Raw genomic sequence first — 14,569 nt, forward strand, 5'->3', positions numbered from 1 at the left:
TCATAAAGTCCAGTTGGTTGATTGTGTTGCTTAGTTCTTCTGTGTCTTTGTCAAGTTTCTTTCTAGTTGTTCTATCCATTTTTGAAAGTGGTGTATTAAAGTCACCCACTATTATTGTGGATTCATCTATTTCTTTCTTCAAATCTCTTAGCGTTTGTTTTAGATATTTTGTCACTCTTTCATTGGGTGCATAGATATTTAGAATGGTTATTTCATTTTGTTCAATTGTCCTTTTAATCATGATATAATGTCCATCTTTATCTATTATGCTGGCTTTTGCCTTAAAGTTTATTTTATCCGAGATTAGCACTGCCACTCCTGTTCGCTTTTTATTGCAGTTAGCTTGGTATATTTTTTCCCATCCTTTCACTTTTAATCTGTTTCTGTCTCTGTGTGTGAGATGCGTCTCTTGCAGACAGCATTTTGAAGGATCTTGTTTTCTTATCCATTCTGCCACTCTCCGTCTCTTAACAGGTGCATTTGTCTCTCTTTTTTGTGATTTTTTTTTTTTCCATCACTGTGGAAAAAACAGTCTGTTCAGCTGCTCATTATAGTTAGGACTAGAGCATGATGGCTGTGGCTGACTCGATAGGTCTGGAGCAGGGCTCACGTGATTCCAGATACCAGGATTGATTCGGAAAGCTCCACACTAACTTTGATGGAAATCATAGCTGAGTTGCTTACTTCCTTGTGACTACAGTCATGGGGAGAATGGGTATTTGCAATTAAAAAGTCTTTTGTCTTAAAAAATTCTATCAAGTAATCTGGTATCATAGTGTTTATGAGTTGGGCTGCTAAATGCAAGGCCAGCAGTTTGAAACTACCAGCTGTTCCGCAGGACAACGATGAGGCGTTCAGTTCCTATAAAGATTTACAGCCTCATGTATAAGTCAGAACCAACTACACAGCACGCCACCACTACCAAACTCCAGCACTATTTCTTTCACCAAGACCATATTTATAAACTATTGCTGTTTTTGTTACATGCCATTGAGTTAGTTCTGACTCAGTGACCCTGTGCAAAATAGAACAAAGTACTGCCCCATCCTGCTTACCCATGAGCCCATTGCTCCTTTCAATGTGCCAGTCCATCTTGTTGGGGGTCTTCTTTATTTCACTGACCCTCCACCTTACCAAGCATGACAATGTTCTTCTCCAGGGACTGGTCCCTCCTGATAGTATGCCTGAAGTATAAGAGACAAAATTTTGCCATCCTGGCTTCAAATAAACATTCCGGTTGTATTTCTTCCAACACTGACTTGTTCTTCTAGCAGTCCATGATACTTTTAATAATCTTCTCCAACACCACAACTCAAATACATCAATTCTTCTTTGGTCTTCCTTATTCATTTTTCACATTTCATATGCATGGAGCTATTGAAAATACCATGGCTTCGATCAGGCCCACCTTAGTCCTTAAACAGACGTCTTTGCTTTTGAACAGTTTAAAGAGGTTTTGTGTAGCAGATTTTTCTAATGTAATATATCATTTGATCTATTGACTGCTGTTTCCATGAGTGTTGACAGCAGAACCAAGCAAAATGAAGTCTTTGACAACCTCAATCTTTTTTCTATTAATTGTGATATTATTTATTGATTCAGTGGTGAGGATTTTTGTTTTCTTTACAATGAAGTACAACCCATACTGAAGGCTGTGGTCTTTGATATTCATCAGTAAGTCCTCTTGACTTTCAGAAAGTAAGGTTGTATCACCTGCATATCACAGATTGTTAATGAGACTTCCTGCAATTCTGAGGCCACATTCTTCATATTTTTTCCAAATTATTTCTTCAGCATACAGATTGAATAACCATGTAAGTTATTCTTATTCATGTTTTCCCACATAAACTCCAGGCTTTCTTTGGAAAACAACCCTGGCTCATACCTTTCCTGATTTTAGACCTTTCAGTCTGCCCTTGTTCTATTCAAATGACTGTTTCTGGGTCTATATACAGGTTTCTTATGAGTACAATTAAGTGTTCTGGAATACTCATTCTCCTCAGTGTTGTCCATACATTGTCATGATCCACTATGCAATAGTCAATAAAGCACACATAAACATCTTTCAGGTATTCCCTGCTTTCAGTCAAGATCCACCTGACATCAGCAATGACATACCTCGTTCCACCTCATCATCTGAATCTGGTTTGAACCTTTGGCAGTTCCTGTCAATGTACTGCTATAGCCATTTTTGAATTATCATGAGCAAAATTTTACTTGCATATGATATTAATGATATTATCTGATTATTTTGGCATTCTGTTGGGACACCTCTCTTTGCAATGGGCAGAAATACAGATTTCTTCCAATCAGTTGACCAGGTATCTGTCATTCAAATTTCTTGGAGTAGATGAGTGAACACCTCCAGTACTGCATCAGATTTCTGAAAGATTTCAGTTTGTATTCCATCAATTCCTATAGCTTTTTTCTTTGTCAGTGCCATCAATGTACCTTGTAGTTCTTTCTTTAGCACCACTGGCTCTTGATCATATGCTATCTCTTGAAATGGTTGAACATCAACCATTTCTTTTTGTTACCATGAGTGTGCATTCCTTCCTTCTTCTTCTGATGGTTTCTGTGTTATTCAATCCTTTGCCCATAGAATCCTTTAACATTGCAAGTTGAGGTTTGAATTTTATCTTCAGTTCTTTCAATTTGAGAAATGCTGACCTTGTTCTTCTCTTTTGGTTTCCTAATGTCTGGTCTGCACATTTCATTAGAATACTTGACAAGGTTGTATTCTTTCACCATACGTATTCAGCCTGTATGTTGAGAAATAATCTGAGAAGCTGGGTTATATGGAGAAAAATGTGGCATCAGGATTGGAGGAAGACTAATTAACAACCTGCGATATGCAGGTGATACAACCTTGCTTGCTGAAGGTTAAGAAGACTTAAAACATTTACTGATGAAGATCAAAGAGCACAGCCTTCGGTATGGATTACATCTCAATGTAAAGAAAACAAAAATCCTCACCACTGGACCAGTAAACAACATTCTTATCAACAGAGAAAAGATTGAAGTTGTCAAAGACTTCATTCTTCTCGGATCAACTATCAACACTCACGGAAGCAGCAGTCGGGAAATCAAATGACGTTTTGCATTGGGCAGATCTGCTGCACAAGACCTTTTTATAGTGTTGAAGAGTAAAGATGTCAGCTTGAGGACTATGGTGCACCTGACCAGAGCCATGGTATTTTTAATAACCTCATGAATGCGAAAGCTGGACAGTGAATAAGGAAGATCATAGAAGAATTGATGCTTTTGAGTTATGGTGTTGGAGGAGAGTATTGAAAGTGTCATGCCATGGGCTGCCAAAAGAACCAATAGATCCGTTTTGAAAGAAGTGCAGCCAGAGTTGTTTCTTGGAGGCCAAGATGGTAAAACTTTGTCTCTCATACTTTGGACATATTGTCAGGAAGGACACTGGAGAAGGATATCATGTTTGGTAAGGTGGAGGGTCAGAGAAAAAGAAGAAGACCACCAATGAGATGAATTGGCCAAGTGGCAGCATCGATGGACTCAAGCATGGCAACAGTAGTGATGTTGCCCAGGATCGGGCAGTGTTTCATTCTGCTGTGTGTAAGGTCACTGTCAGTTGGTACTAACTCGATGGCACCTAACAACAACAACAACAACAACAAGTGTTGTGCTGTGAGTTAATGTGTTGTAGTGAAAAGTCTGTTTGAACTGCAAAGTCAGCTGTTCAAGCTCACCAGACACTCCTCTGAAACCCTGTACAGGGTTGTTATGAGTTGGAACCCATTCGATGGCACTTAACAACAACAACACATTCCTAAGGCACTTATTGGTAATTATTTGGTCCAGCGACTCTTTGAGAACAATAGTTTTGAAGTTCTCACAGCTGTCTTGTGTGCTCTGTAATCATGTTCTTAAAGTCCAAATATTAGGCACATTACCAATAAGCAAAGTTTCAGAAAGATTCTATTATTTCTGTATATATCATTACATTATATGTATATGTATAGTGAAACTCATGAAAGCCAGAACTCAACAGGATTGCTGTTTTTTTCTGGGTCTTCCATGTTTTATGCCTTTGACAGTATGCTTGCAGGCTCACCACTTTTCTATTGTTTTAGTGGAAAATATTTTGAGTTTTTCTTTTCCAAAAAAATTCTGCCTTATACAAGTTCTGACTTTCACAGATACTGAGATACTACATTTTTGAAATATAAGAATTTATCTGTTTGACCAAAGGACATATTTCAGTGTCAAACATCTGAAAGCTACTAAGAAATTAGCGTGTTGTTGCTATTGTTAAGTGCCACTGAGTTGGTTCTGACCCATCGTGACCGTGTATAGAGTTTCCATGGATCGGCTGGTGAGCTTGAACCGCCAGCCTTGCAGCTCAGCACATTAACCCACAATATCATACAAGGACTCCAAAAAGTTAGCCAGGGTTCACTATTTACTGTTGTAACTTCAAAAAGGTTCTAGTCACCTACCTCTAAATCAGTCACTACTCAGAAAGAAGTCTCAGAGCAAAGTATCAACACATAGGAAGATAGGGAAGTGGGGCTCTCCCTGATTTATCTCCCCAACTGGAAGGCAGCCTGAGATCTTTATGGGGGGAGGGAGTTGGGGGCAGAAAATCAATAGCACAGAACGTGTTTTTATTTTTCTATTCCAATATTAGGATGATCTCATCATTAGTTAGGGTGGTCTAGTGCCAAACATAGTGACTGTTCCAACAATTCTTGTTTGCTAATTTCACTTTTGATCTCAGGAAGAAAGTTCCCACTCTCATTTGAATCACAAATCTGTTTTAGAAATTGAAATGGTGTGAATAATTATGGAATGTAGCTAGGGAGGAAATTAAATGTTAACTTTAGTCAGTGTTTTAGGATGGCTATTCAGGTTCTCTTTTACTTCAGGCTAAACCAAAACCTTTTCATTGCACCCATTGCTCATTGCCCCCAATTTACTATCATTTCAAAGTCTCGTAATTTAAAAACAACAACAAAAAACTCCTGTAATTAACATATTAGAAAAACTTTAGGAATTTCAAAGGTAGTGAGGGACTACAGTGAAAACCAATCTTTTATTCTTTTTTGGAACATTTTATATGGTTTGGGTAAAAGTTTACATAATAGACTAGTTTTCCATTCCACAGTTGATGCACATTTTCCTTCATGACATCAGTTGCTATTCCCTCAGTGTAATAGCACTTTCTCCCAGGAGTTCTGGTGTGGTGCTGGGAGATAAAGCACTAAATTGCAAGGTCAGTTTGAACCACAGGATCAGTGGTTCAAACCTTATACAGGATGGACTATGAGTCGAATCTGGCTTGAAGACACAACAACACCATCAGCCCTGGGTTTCCTGTTTTCATTTGTTCTTTTGTAGCTTCTAAACTTGGTTTTGGGGCAATACTACCCTTTTGGTTTCCTATGGAACATTCCTCACAGGTGTCTTTTTTTTTTTTTTTTTTTTTTAAACTTTATAGGACTGTCTACTGCTTGGCTGAAAGGTAATGGTTACCAAGGAAAGGATGGAGAAGGAAGGAAATTCAGTAACTATAGTGTTGTTAAGTTGGTTCTAATTCATAGCAACCCTGTATATGGTTTCTGAGGAGTGACTGGTGATCTTGAACCACTGACCTTACATTCAAACCAACTTTGCAATCCAATCCAGTGCATTAATCCACAGCACCACACCAGGACTCCGTGTTGTTGTTAAATTGGTTCTGATCCATAGCGACCCTATATAGGGTTTCCAAGGAGCAGCTGGTGAGCTTGAACCACCAACCTTGCAGATCAAACGGCTTTTCAGTCTGGCGCATTAACCCACATTCCACACCAGGACTTCATAGACATATAATAATTTGGGTAAAAGGAAAAGGAATATACAATAAGAGGGAGGTCACTACAACATGAACAAGGCAAAGGAAGACACTGGGAGGTGCACAGAGTAAAAGGCGACATTGACAAATATTATTACATATGTTGTTGTTGTGGTTGTTAAGTGCCAGTGACTCACTTCTGACCTATAGCAACCCCATGTAGGGTTTTCTAAGAGTTACTGGAGAGCTTCAACCACCGGCCTTGTGGTTCAAACCAACTTTTCAGTCCAGTGCATTAAACTGTTACAGTACCGTACCAGGACTCCTCTATTACATATACAACCCTGCAGCATACAAATAAATATGTGCACATATCCTCTGAGAAACCCATATATACTCAATGGAAGACTCCCATTCACCATCTCACACCTGCTTACCTTTCATAGCTAGCTCTGTATCCATTCATAGATTATTGTTTGTTATTAATGTTACTGCATGATTATATACTATTATATATATAATATGTAATCCAGCAATCCAAACACACAAGCTGGTCCTTGGAAATCCTATCCAGGGTCGCTGTGAGTTGGAACTGACTTGGTGACACTTAATAACAACAACAACAAAAGTAGGCTTTATTCTTGCTTTCTGAAGAGCGTTAAAGCAGAGGACAAGGTCCAGTCGTGGAAAGTAGGTAATGATGGGAGTAGTCAACTGACTTGCCCTAGGTCATGGAGCTGACAACTATAGATCCACATGTGAGTTCTGTGTTTTGCCCCTGTCCAGTGATGTTTCCATTTTAATCTAAGCATTACAGTAAACTAAACGTTATTTTTCTGTTTACTTTTCAGATATGCAACACTACCATGGATGTATCTGATGTCCAGAGTCTTTTCAAGTTCAGATGTAGCTTTCATCTCCTACATCTCTTTAAACTTCATCTGTGGCCTCTGCACCATGCTCATGACTATCATGCCTCGGCTGTTGGTTATCATCTCCAAATCACAGGTCAGTGAACATCAACATCACATCCAGAGGCACTCTTTTTTTTGTTGTTGTTTAAGTGTTTATTGTGAATTGAGTAATAGTTTACATGGGAGGACATTGGCTATACACTCATCCTATCGTATTTCATTTCATTGCAATGATTACAATCCCCTCCATGGATCATTCAACAGCATTTGTTTCTAATACCTCTGTTTTCTTTCTTTCTTTTTTTTTTTTTTTTTGATGTACACGGAACCACTCAGGAACATAGGAACATATAACCATTCAAGCAACCAAAGAGTATACCCTGCATCCAGCCCCCCACCCCAGCTGCCAGCACACAGCCCCTCTCCCTCCTTGAGTCTAGATTCCTCACTCGCTCCATCTTTCCACATCATCATCTCTGGCATAGCTGCTTCTCTGCACAGGGTTCTGCACTCTGCTCTTCTCCCTTGATAATCCCAGGGTTCTCCACTCCTGGACTGCAAGACCAACCACTTCTCTCCTTTGTTACAAAATATCTACCTTTACATTTTCAGAATTCACAATCAGTCTTGATAGCAATTATTCACGATTGAACCACAAGAGTCTTATACCCATCGCCTTTCATCAGCCCCATCTAGACAGGTTGGAAACCACTCAGTGGAGACTCTACCTCCCCCTGCACCCTCTGAAACTAAGCTCCCTCTTGAAAAGCCAGTCATTTTGTGCCTGTGTTGTTCCTCTCCTCCCCACATTTTGGGTAGCCAATGTCTAAGTTGCCCATCTCTGTCAACCCTGTGTGCAGAAAGGGTGGACGTCATCTTTTCTGTAAAGATCTGTTCCCTCTTTTAAGTTCCTACACCCATAAGTATAGGTCAAGTTCATAAAATTGTAGCAATTGCACTTTTTTCCCCTCTTCTTTCTTCCTCTAGTCGAGTTCTGTTCATCAAGCCGTTGAAGCTAGGTCAAATGGGTACTATCTGCAAATGCGGGCATTCTTGTGCATCTCCCCCCACTTTATATCATCTGGATGCTTCACTCTCCACTCTAGTCCTCTGTGACTATGTCCCTATCCATGGACTCAGGAGTTCCCAGGTCTCGGTATACTGCTGGCCAACCAGGTCGCGATCCATGTTGCCAGGAGTCTATTGAACGTGATTGGACTTAGTTCACAGCTTCATTGCTGTTTTTGCCCCCACTTCCCCTTATCGGTAGACCAATATGGTCACCAGCAAAATTACATGCCTGCTCATGTATTACCTTTGAGTTTCAGTGTTGGAAGGGGTTTTACCCTGAGGGGACTTGATTGCTTGCCTTGATGGCTTTCCTGTGAACAACTTGCTTATTCTTGTTTTTTATTTTTCCTGCTGGTCTTTCCTTAAAGAAGTATCTTCTATTCCTCTAGCTGCTCCAGGCTGGTCTGCTTGTCTTTTCAATTGGAAATTTCCCACCTCAGAAGATTCTGGTTGGTGATCAGGATTCCACTATGGTCTTATTCAATACAAAGGCTCCGCAGGAAGCCTCTTTCATTGGGCAAGTTCTAGCCCCATTTTAGGTATTCCAATCAGTTATAGGCTGAAGATGGGCTTACAAGCTTTCTATAGTGATGTTTCTGGATATTCCTTTCTCTCCTCAAGTGTCTAGTTTTCAATAGTAGGCAAGGAAAACCAAGATTCATAAGACAGTCAAGCAACCAGGCACACTCTTAAGGAGAGAATGTTCACTCATGCCTATTTTGTTGCACTCATAACTGTCATAGAATGGAAATGTTCTAGTTTCCACTGCCTTTAAGCTCCAGAAGAAAGACATGACTCTAATGAACTGAAATGACTGTGTTATTATGTATAGCTAGATCCAGGCTTAGCAATAAGTGACAATCTGTTCTTCCATTCATAATGGCAGAGTGGCTAAGATGGTTGTGGCTGTCTTCCTAGCATCTTAGTCAGTGACTGCTGATGAATTACTGAATTGATCATTAGATGAGTGAATGCATGAATGAAAATGTATTCTGTCAAAGTGTCACAATAGGAGGAAAGGTGAGAATTCCTCCATTTTGGTTCACTGGAGTAGGCTGTATGGCTGACTGTACTTTCAGACCAGATCATGTCTGAAATGTTATCTGAAGTGATGCTGTGATCTCTGGTATAAATCTGACTCTGCTTGTTTCAAAGTGTTGTAATCAAGGACTGTTCTGAAGAATGAATCTGTGGTTATGTCGTCTTCTCCAAGGGAGAGGAACGCCTCTCCCTAAGAATATCTTACACATGGTGGCACAGTGGGTTAAACATTGGGTCTCTAACTGCAAGGTCAGCAGGATGTGAAAGAAAGATGAGGCTGGCTGCTCCCATAAGGATTTCCAGTCTCAGAAACCCTAGTGTCACTTTGATTTAGGAACAACTGCTGTGCATGGGGTCGCTATGAATCGGTTCTGGCTCGATGGCATCTGACAGCAACAACAACAACAGATGGCAGTGGGTAAGAAAGAATACCCTTCTTCAATAGGCCATTCTCAGTAGCAAGTTTCTTTTGTGAGTGCCATTCCATCAGTTCTCTGAGTCACACCGAATCTCTGTCTGCAGACATATCCCTTTGTTGCTGACCATGCTCTTCCATCATGTTTGTTCCTCAGTGTGGCACACTTGGCTGTGGCCTCTGCTTTAACATACCCTTCACATTCATATCATTCCCATGCTAGTGGGAATGCACTGCAGTTTGCATTCCTCTCTGTCCCCATATTGTAATTATTTTCATTACTACTATTGTTGACCTTGATGACACTGCTTTCTCCTGATTTCCTGCTGTTTGCATAGAGTTTGATTCCTCAGAATTTCCTAGTGGCCTACATGTTCTACTGACTCAGTGGCTGAGAATATAATCTGGGTAAGGCATGGAGCTCCAAGGTACCTCATTTTAACTGGGGTGAGGATGAATACTTGGTCAAGGGGACAGGCTCACTTCTATATAATTGGACTTCCAGAGGCTCAACTGACTTTCAAGGGATGGTGGGTGTTATTTTTCATGGTTATGTATCATATTTGCATAGAAGCAGAGATGTTACAAATATTTATTATGCATTCAGTGGAGGAAACAATCTATTTTGATGAGTTTTAAGGTTGTACTGTTGACTAATCTGTATTAGTATATCTAACCTTTAAATAAGTTGCTCTGGTAGTTTAGTGGTAACAAGTTAGGCTGCTAACCTCAAGATCAGTGGTTTGAAACTATCAGCCATTCCATGGAGAAAGATGAGGCTTTCTGCTCCCATAAAAAGCCCTGAAGTTGTTAATTGGCTTTAGTTTGAGAAGAAATTGAAATTAGTGTAAGCATTTATACAATTTTCCCTCTTCCTCATACCTCTAATATGGCATGGACCACTATGGATGTCAATGATACACTAAGGTGGGAAAAACACAGATCTATGTAATAAGGAGCTCTGGTAGCGTAGTGGTTACGAATCGGGCTGCGAACCTTAAGGTCAGCGGTTCGAAACTACCAGCCGCTCCGCGGGAGAAAGATGAGGCTTTCTACTCCCGTAAAGATCTACACCCTCGGAAACCCTGTACAGGGTCGCTATGGGTCGGACCCGACTCGATGGCACTTAACAACAACAACAACAATGTAGATAATATCTGTAGATAATTCAGAAGCAGAGGTCTGCCCTAGGGGACACAATCACTAAGTTGGGTTTAACTCCAAATGGAAAATGAAGGAAGGAGAAAGGGAACTAGTCAGGAGCATTTCTGTCCATGTGGTTCTAACAGTGTTGTTGTTATTGTTGTTAAGTGCTTTCAAGTTGGTTCAGCCTCATGGTGACCCTAGGTGACCTTATGGTGACACTAAGGCAGAATCAAGTTCACATGAGCAGCTGATGAGCTTGAATATCCAGCATTGTGGTTAAAATGGACCTTAAAATCCGGCACATTAACCCACGGCACCATGCCAGGACTCCTCTAACAGTGTGGTAGATAGAAAAGCATTACTTGGAAAACAAAAATCAACAGAAAATAGGTTACCTATAAGTAAGTAGTGCAAAATCAATTTGTAACAAATACAAAAAGGATTTTATTGCTTTTCTTAAGGACTTGCTTTTCCTTGGACCTTTATTTTGATATCGTTTGTTTATAAACTTCAGCATTATAAAATGAATCATGTCAAGTATTAATTTGCAAATTGTGGAGTTTGTAATATATTGTTTATAGAATTTATATAAGAAAGAAAGGATCAGTCTTAAAATACCTATTACTAGTATTAACCGTAGTGAATGCAAACTAATGTCAAAATAACCATTTTAATTTTTATAAAATTATAGTTTATAAGTTGATTTCTATAGAAAATATACAATGAATTCTAATTCAAGACTAGAGCACTTATTTCTCCCCATGATGAGACTCCTTGAAGAGGTGGGGCTAGTGTGGGTCAAGGAAATCCTTATAGGCATCAGTGATTTATTTCTCTGTATGCTGATCATGTTGATCCATCTCCATATATCCTAAGATGAACATGATTTGTAGAGCTACATCCTCCACCACATAAACCAACTATTTGCTTCTTCAGTGTTCATTCACATTTATTCATAGTTGCATAGAGAAAATTGTGAATTCTTTAAAGTTGGATATAAAGTTACATGTTGTTGTTGTTAAGTACCGTGGAGTCAGTTCTGACTCATAGTGACCCTGCACAGGGTTTCCGATGCTGTAAATCTTTACAGGAGCAGAAAGCTTCATCTTTCTCCCATGGAACAGCCAGTAGTTTCAAAAGTGCCAGCCTTGAGTTAGCAGCTGATTCATAACCACTATGCTATTAGTATGTTATTTCTGTCATTATCAGTCCCCAAGTTGAAAGCTGAAATACTCTATTATTTTTATACTATAACTAGTACTAGAAAATCCTTTCATGTGGCTAAGTAATTGATTCAAGGGCATAGTTTTATGGAAAGTGGGATTAATGAAGTCCTTTAGGACTGGTTGAAATTCATAAATAGTGGCAGACAGTCAATTTAGGGATGAAGGGAGAATGAAATGAAACTTGTGTATTTTTTCCTGTATCTGTAGGCAAAAAGGAGTTCTGATATAACATTATAGTGGTAAGTACTGGACTGCTAACCACAAGGTTGGCAGTTCAAACCCACCATCTCTTTTAAAAAACTCTCTATAGGGTTGCTATGAGTTAAAATAAAACTGGATGTTGCTTAACAACAAGAATAACAGCAAACTTTATTGAATTTTCTATTGCCTCTGGTCAGCTAGTAACATAACTATTAATACATTACTCCATTCATTTAAATACTTATATCATCTTGTGATGCTTGTGATATTCTCATTAAAATATGATAAACTAAGGCAGAGCCATCTCTTATACCCACATTTGCTTGTCTGCTATGTCTAAAGTGCTCAATATTTTGTTTATTGTTAAATAAATGAGTGACTGGGAAAATACTCCTTTTGATAGTGTCTTATACTATATGAATTAATTATTTGGGACATATTATTTATATAACACATGCATATGTATATTCTATAGAAGAAAATATTCTTAAGTTGCAAATGTTTTTTGAATCATTCATTCATTCAGATCTTAGTTATCGATCACCTGTTATATCTCAAACATTATATTATGTTCTTGGAATACAGTGATGAACATACTCATGTGTTGTCCTCAGAGAGTTTAAAGTCCATTGGATCAAATAGAGCGGTGAACTAAGAGATTAGACATTTTCCAGTGTGAGTCCAGGGTATCCTAGAATACCCTATGAGATAGAAGAGTACCTCCTAATCAAGTCTGGAAGTGATAGGAAGGAGGTCACCTCTACACTAATCATCTGAAAGTGGCGAGTAGAAGGCATTACAGTCTGGAAAGAACACAAGTCAAGGCCTAGAGTACTTTTTGGTAACTATAATTGACTGAATAAAGCTGGATATTCAAATGTGAAGGGAGTGAGAGTGGTAGAATAGGAGGTTGAAGAAGTGAATAAACATAAAGAAGGATTGTCATGCTTTGATAAAATGCTTGAGTTTTACATGAAGAAAATAGAAAATGGATTTAAGTGCTGTTAATCAATAAAAGGAAAATTTCACTTTAGACAGAAGCAGTTTGGATACAATTTGGAGGGGATAATGATTGGAGGCAGAGGACTAGTTAGAAAGAAAGTTGTTGCAACAACTCAGGAGAGATCATTTTATAGCTTAAACAAAGGTAACAGCAACAGGAACTTAAATAAGTAAGAGGTTTTTGAACTTATTGTAGAGGAAGAATTGACTTGATGTTGACTGTGAAAGCAAGGGTGGAAAAATTGAATGCTGGTACCTTTCATTGAGTAGCCTCTAAAAGGGATGTTTTCTGCTCACACTGCTCTACTCCAGCACTTGGAACAGAGCGTGGAATGTGCTCAAGGTACAATAAATGCTTGTCAACTGTCTGGAGATTTTATTAGGGAAGTCCTTGGATGGCTTTTATTTTGGACATGTTGAATTTAAGATGTTTATGGGACCCATGTTAAGTTATTCACTAAGAAGCACATTTGATACTTAGAGCTTTGTCTCGTGTTCTTTGTACATGTTATCAGGAGGGACCAGTCCCTAGAGAAAGACATCATACTTGGTAAAGTAGAAGTCCGTGAAAAAGAGGGAGACCCTTGATGAAATGGATTGGCATGGTGGTGGCAACAATGGATTCAAACATAACAACAGTTATGAGGATGGTACAGGACAGAGCAGTGTTTTGTTCTGTTGTACACAGGGTTGCTATGAGACAGAACTGACTCAATGGCACTGAACAACAATAAGATAGACATCTAATTTTAAGATAGAGATTTGGAAGTCATCAGCTCAGAGAAGATAGAGGGTAAAGGGTGAGGAAACTACTAATAGGGAGAGAATGCTGAAGACCAGTATTTTGGAGAAATAAAGAATACAGAGTCCCTGAGAATCTGAAAGGCACTTAGAGGAATTATACAGGAAAAGGAACATTTTTGAAAGAAAGGGTTGCTGAAGAATTCAATTGATAGTCCCCTAAAAGTGCTCGTTGCATTTTCTAACATGTAGAGTTTTGAAATCTGTTTAAAGGGAAATGGCAATTGGTTAAGAAGTGAAGGGGCTGATGGTGTAAAGAAAGAGAAAACCGATGCCACTTTCAGTAAACTTGAGAGACACAAAAGAAAGAGGCTATGGCAGGCAGAGAAGATGTGGACATGAGGGAGCATTGGCTAAAAGGTTTTAGAATGGGTGAAACTTGAGCTTGGAAAGTCACTAATGAAAAGGAGCAAGTATAGAGACTGGTGATAAAGGGTATAACTGCTGGCCTGAGGTCCCAGAGAAGGAGAGAGAATGGAATCGAGAGCACAGGTAACTCCTGCTGGAAAGGGATCAGATCTAGATGAACTGAGTTAACAGAGGGGAAAAGAAGACATTAAAGAAGTCCCTTCAGGGAGGTGCCATTTTCTTTGAATTTTAGGAGATTGCAAGTGTTTGAAAATCAGCAGATTGCTTCTGAAATTGAAAAGGTTTTAAGTAAAGTAAAGAAACTTTTAAATAACTAAGTTTAAACTTAGGAGCAACTAAAACCTGATGTTACATGGAGACTCTGAGTGCATAATGGTGGACACTTTGTGATCTTAGTTGTTATCAGGTGTCTTTGAGTCATTTTGACTTAAAGACCTTATGCACTACCCAGTCCTGCACCATCTCACAGTTGCTGATAAACTTGAGCCAATTGCTGTTGCCATCTCTTAGGGGCTTCCTCATTTTTGCTGACCCTCCACTTTACCTAGCATGACCCTCCGCTTCTCCAGGGACTGGTCCC

At 39.2% G+C, this 14,569-nt stretch overlaps 1 protein-coding gene across 1 annotated transcript in view; it reads left to right on the forward strand.

Annotated features, from left to right (window-relative positions):
* The window catches only part of LOC102815532 (ATP-binding cassette sub-family A member 13-like), an 857,870-nt gene that overhangs the window by 634,903 nt on the left and 208,398 nt on the right, over nt 1–14,569 (forward strand). The window contains exon 52 of the mRNA XM_006874535.1: nt 6,655–6,811. Within this exon, the coding sequence (XP_006874597.1) occupies nt 6,655–6,811 (157 nt within the window). The remainder of the gene's footprint in view (nt 1–6,654; nt 6,812–14,569) is intronic.

Source organism: Chrysochloris asiatica, unplaced genomic scaffold, assembly GCF_000296735.1.
Source record: "Chrysochloris asiatica unplaced genomic scaffold, ChrAsi1.0 scaffold00282, whole genome shotgun sequence".
NCBI classification, from domain to species: domain Eukaryota; kingdom Metazoa; phylum Chordata; class Mammalia; order Afrosoricida; family Chrysochloridae; genus Chrysochloris; species Chrysochloris asiatica.